This window comes from Bactrocera neohumeralis, unplaced genomic scaffold, assembly GCF_024586455.1.
Source record: "Bactrocera neohumeralis isolate Rockhampton unplaced genomic scaffold, APGP_CSIRO_Bneo_wtdbg2-racon-allhic-juicebox.fasta_v2 ctg762, whole genome shotgun sequence".
NCBI classification, from domain to species: Eukaryota; Metazoa; Arthropoda; class Insecta; order Diptera; family Tephritidae; genus Bactrocera; species Bactrocera neohumeralis.
The window spans coordinates 37,916-49,793 of NW_026094397.1; the positions used below are offsets into that span (position 1 = coordinate 37,916).

At 38.1% G+C, this 11,878-nt stretch overlaps 1 protein-coding gene and 1 non-coding gene across 2 annotated transcripts; one reads left to right on the top strand and one right to left on the bottom strand.

Moving 5' to 3' along the window:
- Positions 1-8,434: 8,434 nt before the first annotated feature.
- LOC126767529 (uncharacterized) lies at positions 8,435-8,937 on the top strand. The gene is made up of 2 exons (XM_050485001.1): positions 8,435-8,791; positions 8,867-8,937. The coding sequence occupies exons 1-2, from the start codon at positions 8,485-8,487 to the stop codon at positions 8,935-8,937; spliced, it is 378 nt and encodes a 125-aa protein (XP_050340958.1). The 5' UTR covers positions 8,435-8,484.
- A 1,525-nt stretch (positions 8,938-10,462) lies between these two features.
- Positions 10,463-10,667, bottom strand: LOC126767531 (small nucleolar RNA U3). The gene has a single exon (XR_007669117.1). It is a non-coding gene; the product is annotated as a small nucleolar RNA U3 (small nucleolar RNA).
- Positions 10,668-11,878: the final 1,211 nt, after the last annotated feature.

Genomic DNA, 11,878 nt, shown 5'->3' on the forward strand with positions numbered 1-11,878 from the left:
GCTCACTTCCTTAGCACTAATTTGTCTGATGGCGTTAACCAGAGATCATTAAAAAAAATTACCCTTGCTGGAACCTTCCCCGATAGCCATCAGAAACAAGTATATGTGGGTATCACAATAGTTTTGATATTTGTCCACAATTTTCCTTAAATGTTCTTCGATAGTTCGATTGAATCGTTCCATCATGCCATCGGACTACGGATGTAGTGCAGTGATACTAAATTCTTGATGAATATCCCCGCTACTGCTTCTGCTTCTTGGTTAGGAACTGCGTATACCTCTGTCCATTTGCTGAAATACCAAAACAAATTTGTTTCCTAATTTAGTGGTAAGAATGGACTAGCTACCTTAACATCGCAACAATGTCAGAGCCGTTGATATGAATAAGATCAGATCGAATTATGGAATGTGACCCGACTGTCACCACAGTGAGTATGCGCTTCTCACAATCTACACATTCCATTTTCCTGGCTTACAAGGCTTTCGATTGCAGGGGAAAGCGCTTGCCTGGAATTTGTTTCCGCCCAACTCAATTATTGTACTGGTTAAAGTTGCGCGAAATATGACCACTCATTCCGCAGATAAAACATTTAACTACACAGTTACAATAATTTACATATGCGTTTCTGTAGATTCCTCCTGTACTTTTTGCAGAGATGGAGTTTCCTGTGCCAGAGCATACGATTCGGTTTCCACAAACGTAAATTCAGGGCTTGCTAACGCCATGAAGGTGAGGATGGAGTCATGTGTAAAAGTTCGCGGATGGTTCAAACAGCTCACTTCCGGTTCTGGACAAAGTAATCGTTTGAGGGCGAGCTAAAGTGAGAAGGCGAAACATCCCCTCTACAGGGTTGTTCGCTGGGTTTGGGACCTGCTACGTAAAAAACGCTGACAATGAACAATCAAAAACAGCCTCGGATGAGACACCCTCCCATTTGATGACGAACGCATTAAGGATAATATTTAAGGGCATGCACCTGGAATGTCCGCTCCCTTAATTGGAAAGCTGCATCTGCCCAGCCAGGACTGAGGCGAGTAGGCCCTTTTGGTATTTACTACAGTGGCCATATAAATTCGATGTGTTATTCGTTATAGGAGAGAGACTACAGTGGCCATATAAAGGAGCGCGAATTCGATGTGTTATTCGTTATAGGAGAGAGACTCCGTCGCCGAGTACTGTCATTCACCCCGGTGGATGAACGTCTAGCCACAATCCGCATCAAAGCGAAGTTCTTCAACATATCGATGTGACGATGTGATCAAAGATGCCTTCTATGAGCACTTGGAACGAAAAATCGTGCTTGGCGATGTTAACGCCAAGGTGGGCAAGGAAGTTATCTTTGGCACAACAATCGGTACAACATCCCCAAATAGGTTGAAGTTTATCGACTTCGCGGGGTCCCCAAATATGGTTATTTGTAGTACTAGGTTCCAGCATAGAAAAATGCATGAAGCTACTTGGCTGTCTTCGGATCGAAAAACCACCAACCAGATCGATCATATTGTAATTGGAGCATGCATCAGCTTCTTTGTAAAATATGGTCGGCCGAAAGCATGCACAACGATTAGAATTTAAGTGTGCTCTGCCCAATCTACAAAAAGATAGACCCCACAATCTGCGCCAACATCCTTGAGATAAGTCCTCGAAACATCGAATATAAGGTTCTATCGAGCGTATTGTGTGAAAGATTAAAGCCCACCGTCAACAAACTGATTGAACCTTATCAATGTGGCTTTAGGCCTGGAAAATCAACAACCAACTAGATATTCACCATGCGCCAAATCTTGAAAAAGACCAGTGAGAAGAGAATCGACGATTAAAGCTGCTTTTGACAGCACGAAAAAGAGCTACCTTTATGCCGCGATGTCTCAATTTGGTATCCCCGTAAAACTAATACACTGCCGTATTGACGTTGAGCAATCCCAAAGGCTCCGTCAGGATTGAGAAGGAGCTCTCCGAGCCGTTCGATACAAAACGAGGTTTCAGACGAGGCGACTCCCTATCGTGCGACTTTTCAATCTGCTGCTGGAGAAAATAATTTGAGCTGCAGAACTTAATCGAGCATGTACAATCTTCTATAAGAGTGTACAGCTGCTGGCGTATGCCGATGATATTGATATCATTGGCCTCAGCACCCGCGTTATTTCTTCTTTCTCCAGACTGGATAAGGGGACAAAGCAAACGTGTCTGGCAGTGAAGGAGGGCAAGACGAAATATCTCCTCTCATCAAACAGTTGACAGTCAGGACTTTAAAGTTGGTTCTTGGAACCAGCATTAACAGTATTTCTGCCTCGAAAACCAACGCAGAATAACTCTTCCCAACAGGTGCTACTTTCAACTGAGTTGGCAATTAAGAAGTAAAGTCCTCTTTAAGTCACTCATTATTCCCGTCCTGCTATGTGGTACAGAGGCATAGGCGATGACAACATCTGATGAGTCGACGTTACGAGTTTTCGAGTGAAAGGTTCTGCGAAAGATTTATGGTTCTTTGCGCGTTGGCCACGGCGAATATCACATTCAACGGAACGATAAGCTATATGAGATATACGACGACATGAACATAGTTCAGCGAATTAAGAGACAGAGGCTGCGATGGATATATATGGACGAAAACACTCTATTTCTAAAAGTATTCAACGCAATACCCGGCGGGAAAAACAGAGGAAGAGGAAGTGCCCCACTCTGTTGGAAGGACCAAGTGGAGAAGAACCTGGCTTTGCTTTTAGTTTCCAATTGGCGCCACGTTGCGAAATGAGGAAACGACTGGCGCGCTGTAGTTATCTCGGCTATAATCGCATAAGCGGTGTCTACGCCTGTAAAGAAGAAGAAGATCGCCGCGAAGAGCGTAGTGTTATCTCGTATTCCATTAACGAAGGTTTGAGTTTTTGTGTTCTCGATGAACTGGACTGATCTGCATGGCATAACCTAAGTGAGCTAACCTCTTAACCTGTGTAAAACTCCTGCAGAGACTTTTGGGTTTCTGTTGGCGGTTTTGCAATTCGATTTAGAAGATCAGTTTCCTGTGCTTACTACCATTTCGTCTTTCTTATTCACCCTTCAACGCCTCTTAACTACTTGACTCGCAGTTTGGAATGGTTTTTAGTATCTCCGCTACAAATCGTGTTAGTGCAACGAACAGCTTTCCAATTATTTACAAATGTCGTCTTTTCAAATTGAAGATTTAAAACATGCAACGGAACTGTACCATCAATGGGAGAAAGTCTTACCTTAGCAGAGGTTAATGACATCAGGATAATCCAAATTGTTTGCTACCAAAATGCCTGCTGAAAACGCGTTATAATCTACCTAATCTACTACATATTTGAACGCTTACGCCGACAGACGGAACTCCTCCGCTGCACACTTCGTGCAAAGCGTAGTGCGCACCACTCAACCAGTAGTGTAGCGTTCTCATTGAACTGTTTCGAAAGATTAGCCGTACCCACCACTATAACGCAGAGCTGCAGCAGCGAAAGAATGCGGTTATTGAGGTGAAAAATTATATGCACATACCAAATCATATTTGTATATTTGAATATTATATTGTCGGAGTATGCCAATTACCTTTAAAGAAATATAATTAGTTTTTTTGTTTCAACAGTATAAATTCAATATTGATATATTTCTGGGTTTGAAATTTAGATTAATATACAGACATACATCCTCCTAGACGGCTTGCCCGATTTCAATGAAATTTTGAAGGGTGATAGGGGTCTGTTTGGAGGGTGCACATAAGAAATTTAATGTGTGTATCATTGCACGTTTTGCAAAAAAAAAAAAAAAAGCAACTGGCGGAGGTTTACAATTAATAAAAACCATTGACATCGCATGTTGATCGTTTTTGCCTGTCATTCATTCTTTCTATGGATGACTGTCAAGCTAACAAGACATACAGAACGTAAGTGTTCCGAATGCACTGAGTGTATAAAAAAAAAATGTTTCAACATTGTGTGTATTTTTCTCAGATTTCAACGTGATTAACATTCTGCGTACATCACAAAGCAAGTGAGTATTGTTGTTGTTTCATATGTGATGGCATGCGGTTCGATTGTCGCTTGAAAATGCGCGGTGTGTGTAAAAAAAAGGTGCGCGGAGTCCCTACGCGCGGATGAAGTTATACTTCTTAGTGATATTCCAAGAAATGCATATCATTTTGTATGAAAGGAAACTAGAAAACTTAAATTCACATTTTATAAATTTATTATGCTCATAAAATGAAGAAATGAAGGAACTTTGACTAGAAAAGTAGTTCTGTCTCTTCGTTGCGGAAAAGAATATGCAGCGTAATCATCTCTCTTTTGTAATCCATCAACACGCGTTGAAGGCCTAGCAGTTATCGGTGAATTGACGACTGTTGATTCATCAGTAGGTATAGATGCTCCCGCAGAGATTGATGGAACAGCAAACGTTGAATCTTTTTTTACGCGCTCTCTGATATTTTGCAGCTGTTTTCCTCTTCTTCGTTTGACTGCCAGCTATCATTTCCAATTTCTCCTTTCCCTGCTCTGTTTTCTTTCGTGCTCGGTATTCATAGTAGGGGAGCCCAAGAGGGGATTTTTGCAGTTACTTAAGCGTGTCAGAAAACTTTATGGGAAGAATCATTGCACCTTTTTATGTACCCCTGCCAAATATGAGCCCTTAATATGGAGGCGTGCGTTGGGGGGAGTTCGTCAGATTAGAGAAAAAAATCGATCCTTCGGGAAACTCAAGCGCGTAAGATTAAGAGATGGTAAATTAAATACATGAAGACGAGTGTATATTTCAATATTCTGACAGTTTGAGGGTGGCTTAGAGAAATAGCAGGGTGACAAATTGATAAAAAAAAAAAACATCACCTTGAAATACTCGAGCGCGATAGATTTTTTTTCATTTTAAAGGTAATTCTGTCAAAATCTCGAAAATCATATAATCTGACAGTTTCCGTGGGGCGATACAGGTAAAATCGTCGACAAAAGGTCAAGTGTACTGATCACCATAGCGTGGTTGTTAGAAAGTAAAATCATGGACACTTTCTCAAAGACCATCAAGATTATTTACATATGCTGAAAAAAGGAAATTTCTTGCTCCGATTTCAGCTGATATTGTAGCACGGATTTTTTTAAAATCATGTCTATGAAAGAGACAATTCGCTCAGTTGCAGCACAACTTCGAGAAGAAATTTTAAATTGTACGACAACAAAACTGCCTGACGATTGCACTGCTGAAGATTTGATAAAAGGTGAATTAGATTATCTGCCAGAGCTTTTAACCTGCTTCTTGGAAACATTTGTTATGGGTGATGTTTCGCATTTATCCAGGGAAAAACGTGAAATGAGGAAAACAAATAACGATCTTACGCTTTTTTCAATTGAACAGGATATGATCTACGCTGCTTCAAACAATAAAATCAAAACTTCCAAGCATATTACTTTGGGTCTTGCAGTCAAAAGCTTATGTAACAGCAAAAAATTAATAAACTTGCTGTCCAGATATGGGCACTGTTGTTCATATACTGCATTAGAAGAATTGGAGACTGAGTTAACTTTTTCAACGGCTAACAGTAATTACGTGTGCCCCGAAGATATTCTACGTCGTCCGGACTTAAATACGGCAGTTGCCTTCGATAACTTTGATCGCTTTGTTGAAACACTGAATGGAAAAGATACTCTTCATGACACCGTGGGGATAATTTTTCAAAACATTTCTCCAAATGAGAATACGATGTCTATAATACCTTTAGCTGCTAATGAAATCGAAAATCTAGCTCCTAGTCAAACTGTATCCAGCAATTCTTCAGAATCTACGCTTTCGACGTCGAGAAATCGAAAACGCCGAACTTTTCAAGAAATAACTTTCGAAATGCGCCCATTCACAAAAAAATTAAAAATAGCAACTTGGCATCAGCTTGACATTTCTGCACTCAACAAAGTTCCTGGAAGTTTAATTACATCAAAGCAATTGGATGTGATGTGGATGTTGTCGCATAAGCTCAATGTACGTGATACTCCAATGTGGGTTGGATATAATAGTAAAATTGTTATTGACAATTCACCTGTCCAAAAAATTTCGTATTTGACTCCCATAAACGAGTCTCCCACTAAGCATTCCACCGTTTTGAAAACTTTAGAATTGTGTCAAGAAGTTGCAAACGAATGTAATGCTCCTTACATTCAGGTTACATACGATTTAGCAATAGCTCGAACATGTTATTGCATTCAAACTCAAGAATCACCGAAGTTCGATAACAGTTTTATTCACTTGGGGGCCTTCCATATCGAAATGGCTTTTTTTTTAAAGCAGTTGGCACTTTTATTGAAGAATGCGGACTCACTAATATCATGACAGAATCCGACCTAATTGGTGCGGGATCAGTTTCAGGTTTTATTACCGGAAAAAATTATAATAGGTGTAAAAGATTACACTCTATAATGGCGTTATCGCTGCAGATATTTCACTTTAATTCTTTTATGTTAAACACAAATTTCACTGTTGAAGATTCTGTAAGTGAATATCTTACTGTCTTGTCGCAACTGGAATATAACTCGCCTCAAATACAGCATCCTGAAACAAAAAATCTTCTCCAATTATATGATCAATTTACAGCAGAAACATTACAAGGCAAACACGGCAAAACGGCCCAATTTTATGCTATGTGTATTGATTTCTTTACCATTTATTTATCAGAAGTATAAGAGTTGGAGACTTAGACCTGTACATTTATGTTCTTGGGAAAATTGTGAACTTATTTTTCTATTTTAATCAGCAAAATTACAGCCGGTGGCTAGTGTTTTATTTAAATCAACTTCAACACATCAGCGATACACATCCTGGCCTCCGAGAGGAAATTGCTAAAGGATCGTTTGGTATTAGGAGAACCCAAAAACCTTTCTCACGGATACCAGTTGATTTCACGTAGGAGCAAACTATCAATGGTGAAGCAGCACGTCGGCTTACAGGAATCGTGAATCTCACAAATTCTATTTCTGCCAGACAACGATAGGCACGAAATCACGGAGCTCGAACTCAAATTATTTCGCACGTTTTAAAACGTGCAGGGATGAGTAACAATAGGGAAGACGTCGCCGCAGATCTACATCCAGATAGACTTAAAGAACATGAAAAACAAATCGAAGCTTTCATGCATAGTATCGAGCAGACCACAAATCCATTCACTTCCACGATAGATAAAGATCAACTGTACAATATCTCTACTGGCCAGGCTACTACCCCACAAATTGCTAATTGCTTGCTAAACGTTGTTTCGTCTGGGATGTTTCTTCGCGATCAGTTTATAACGGAATGTAATATGAATCCGGATAGATTTCACAAATCTCTAAAGAAAAATCCGATACTTACTTTTGCAAGTTCAAAGAAGAAGAAGATTATGAAGATTGGACAAAAAGTTCGTGAGGTCAAACTGCAGCGGGATTTATTCGGTAAATTATTAGCTCTATCTCTGATTACTAACTTGGATCTTGAAAAGGTACTGTGTTTTCCAATAACACCAGTCCCGTTATCACTATGCCATATAGATGGTTCTTTTAATAAGACTACAAAATTAGTACTAGTTCAAGAACTCGAAAAAAAAATTTAAAAAATGGATCAACCGCCACTTCAGATAGACTGTGTAATTGTAGATGGATTCTTCTTTTTAAACACCTTCCAACAAATGCCGCGCAATTTTGGAGACTTATCAAAGAAAATTTTAAAAACTCTTGTAAAAAATTCAGCAGATAATGTAGCCATTATATTTGATCCTTACTTCATACCTTCGATCAAAGATTGTGAACATGCTCTCCGACGCAATGTAGATGACAAAGATTTTTATATTGCTGGTCCTCAACAAAGTAGAACTTCTGATTTCGCTAAATATTTAAAAAAACATAAAGTTTAAAGAAGCATTAGTAAAATTTTTTATCGAGCATTGAGCTGACCAGGAGATGAAATCGATAATTGGTAACAAGAAAATATTCCTAATTCATGATTTGTGTTATGTATACTCTGTTATTGATAATAACACGCATGATTGATCATGGACTATCATGTCCCGATCATGAAGAAGCGGATACGAAAGCTGTGTTTTTTGCTTGTCAAATGAAAGAAGACTCTACTGTTACCATTAGGACTTCCGATACAGACATCATTGTTATTATGTTAGCCAATATGGAACATATGAAGTCTTCGGTAAAAGTCTGGTTTGATCTCGGAGTAGGTAATGCACGCCGATATATCGACATTTCCACTATTTTTGAGAAATTAGGCTCACTTGTGTCACAAGCACTACCAGCTCTGCATGCACTGACGGGATGTGATTACAACCCAGCTTTTTACAGGCGAGGAAAAAAAGACCTTTTGACATTTTAATGGGATCTATAACTATGCAAAAAGTATTTGCAAACTCGGGTTCTACAGATTATGATATTGAAGCATTATCTCCTATTGTAGAATCTTTCATCTGCCATTTGTACGGATTAAAAAAGCTATCTGATGTCAATAGTGCTAGAATGGAAATTTTTCATAAAACGTACAAGGTAACTGATACGTCTCAACCCTTCTCATTAAACTATGACGCTTGCAACTTACCACCCTGCCGATCAGAACTACAACAACATTTACTGCGAGCGAAGTATATTGCGTGTTTGTGGAGGAACGCGCACAATCGTATTCTTACGGAGTTGTCGCCAACAGATTACGGATGGAAAAACGTGGATGGAAAGTTGGAGCCGATCTGGTTTGTTGGAAACCAACTTCCTGAAGCGTACGAGGACATCGTCATAACACCTAATATTCTAGGAGATACTTCTGATGCAGGTAAATCTTTTTTTGAAGACTATACTGTAAAGTAAGTAAAAAATTGTAAAGTTTCAAATTTTTTCTTGGTTACAGAAGTGCAAAATGAGGAGGAAGTTCAAGATGTGGAAACCAACTTCGCCGATGACTCGAATGACGAAAATTGACATGTGTTTTTTTTATTTTATTTTTTCTATTTTCATATAAATAAATTATTAAATTTTCTATACATATATATGTATACACTGCTTTTATTACATCCTGTAACAAAAACAAGAACCAAACAGAATTCTTCCACTTTTAAATCGTCAGATTAACGATATGCCTGTATATAATTGTCAGATTATCTTTTGGGAAGACTCTGACATCAAGATCATCCCCCTGCATAAAAATCAGACGCGCTCGAGTATCTCAAGGTCAACCTCTCATTACGGCCCTCAACCTTGAATTGATTGTCAGATTAATATATATCGATTATCATAAATAAAATGCGCGTATATACCATAAATGACTGACGCGCTTGAGTATTTTTATGTGACTGTTTTTTTTTACATTTTTGAAAATAATTACCCGCTCTTTCCCCACTAAAATGGAAAACTTCACCTAGACTTTCTTTTTTTTTAAACGTTATCTTGACAATCTAGTAAGTCTCAATGACGCTCCAGTAACTGCAAATTTAGCACTCCGGGCTCCCCTACTATCACGATAATATTGTGCTGTTTTCCCTCCTCTTAAAACACGGGCTACAGTGTCTTTTTCCGCTGTAAAATCAATTTAAAATCAAAACATTAAAATTTTTGCCAATCCAATTGATATTAGTTTCAAGGCACAAGTTTAATGCACAAGGTGCATCTATTACGGACAATTGAAATGTTCAAGAGAAACTTACCATCACATAACCTGGAATCCGCTGTGTTATGCGTATTATCACTGTCATTTATTTTATCAACATTGATCGGAGGTCCAGCCAATTTGGCTGCCATATTGTCTTGTGAAGATCAGGTAGGTCGGAATTCGCCTCGCAATTTTAAAATTTTTTACAATTCTCTCACATATTCTAACCGAGAATATGAAGAGACAGAAATATATGTATTTATAAAATGATTTCTTTGATATTCCATAGGATGGAAATATGTATGTAGAACTCTTTTATTTTTGATTTATTATTTTTCAAATTATTTAATGCTAATTTGATGTTATTTTATAATAACTCATTTTAAATATGTATATAAAATATTTACCTAAACATTATGATGATATTTTCATGATTCATACGCAATGTACGAATGTAAGCAATTTCGTTTTGCCGTCGGCATTTCAATTTTTCATGCTTCAATTTTTGCTGTCGGCATTTCCATATTGACATGCAAAAGTAATTATGTATTTCATTGTTTCGTTTTGGCCCAATTTTGTATATTAAGACAAGTGTCGATAATTGCGCCAAAATTAAATATATTATATATTCATATGTAAACATGTTTTAAACTTTACATAAAATTGAAATGTCAATAATTGCGCCATAGAAATTCTATTGCTACGAATATGGAAATGACAACGAAATAATGCAAATATGCATATTTCTAAAGGTCATTAATTTCTTTGAAGAAATGAATGATCCTGAGAAGTATAGTCTTAACTTTTCAACGGCCAACGCAGAGCATTTCAACCAAAAGGAATTTATTCATTAAAATCACCACTCAGAAGTCGTTTTATAAGTTGTAAGCGAACGATTTTCGAAGAAACATCATTTCTAATATGCCACAAGACAAAATTAGAAATGAACTTCTTAAACCTCACGCTGTCAGATAAAACGATATACTTCGTCATTGCGGGTCGATTTCCAAAAAAAAAGTAAAGGAAGACTAACTACAGAAATAATCCTGTAAGGTATAGCCTTAATTTTTCAACGGCCAACGCAGAGTATTTCAACCAAAATATACGCAAAATAGAATTCGCAGAAATGATAGACAAACGAAATAAAAAGAAGCATAACTTCAATAATGCACAAGCATACAAGCATACATATGCGCAGCAGCAGCAAAGAAAGAGGTAACAATCGGCGTTCCATTGTATATTTCTTTCATGCATAACCAAACCACAATTAGGACAACGCCATACAAGTGTCAATGGTGGTGTTGGTGGTAAGCGCTTGAAAAGTTACGACGAGCACGTAGGTATGCAGGTTCGAATCCCAACAGAATTTATTTTTAATTGAATATGTCACCAACCAAAAATTTAAACATTGTTCTACAAAAACAACAACAGCATAAACATGGCAACATTGTGTTGTTGGTAGAAAAGCCGAGCTGTGCCGAAAAAAACGAACAAGCGATCGCCGATTGTCACCGCTTCGCTTGCTGCTCGAACATCTTCGCAGACAAGGTTGCGTAGATTCATATTGAACAAGGTTGCGCAACCTGAATCTATCGCATCCTTTTCCGAACTCGTATAAGAAGTATAACTTCATAAAAGTGTTTCAACATTGTGTGTTTTTTCCAGATTTAATTCCTTCGATTTGCTACATTTATTCGAACCGATTTTGTGTTTTTCTGCTAACCGTGCAACACACACAAAGCAAGTGAGTATTGTTATTGTTTCGTAAGTGCTTCCATGCGGTTCGCAAATACACTGTTGGTGGGTCTTATTGCATATGCGTGTGTGGGTAAAATACATAGTTTAAGATGTAGTTTTAGGTTAATTTTTCCATTTTTATTTATGTACTTCAAATATGCATACTCTAGCACGACCACCGGGGACAACACTAACTACCTTTTTCGAGTTGTGTGAAAACGATGAATTTGCCAGCACATTGCTATATTCCGAAATACCACAATATTTCACTTGGAATCCATCATCGAAAACATTTCAACGGCGAAAGCAAGGGGAGCGTGTTGACGGTTATCCAAATGTCCGTAAAACCGATGCCATAAGACGCATTTACACCATCCATCCGAACAACGCCGAATGTTTTTATTTGCGTCTGCTATTAGTCAACGTGCGCGGACCAAGATCATTTGATGATTTTAAAACTGTTGACGGTCAGTTGTGTGCGACGTATCGTGAAGCATGTCAGCGATTGCATTTGTGAGAAGATGATATGCATTGGGA

Coding starts and splice junctions, on each gene's coding strand:
- LOC126767529 (XM_050485001.1), top strand. CDS start 8,485: ATGGAAATTTTTCATAAAACGTACAAGGTAACTGATACGTCTCAACCC. Junction 8,792..8,866: donor AGGAGATACTTCTGATGCAG/GTAAATCTTTTT, acceptor TCTTGGTTACAG/AAGTGCAAAATGAGGAGGAA.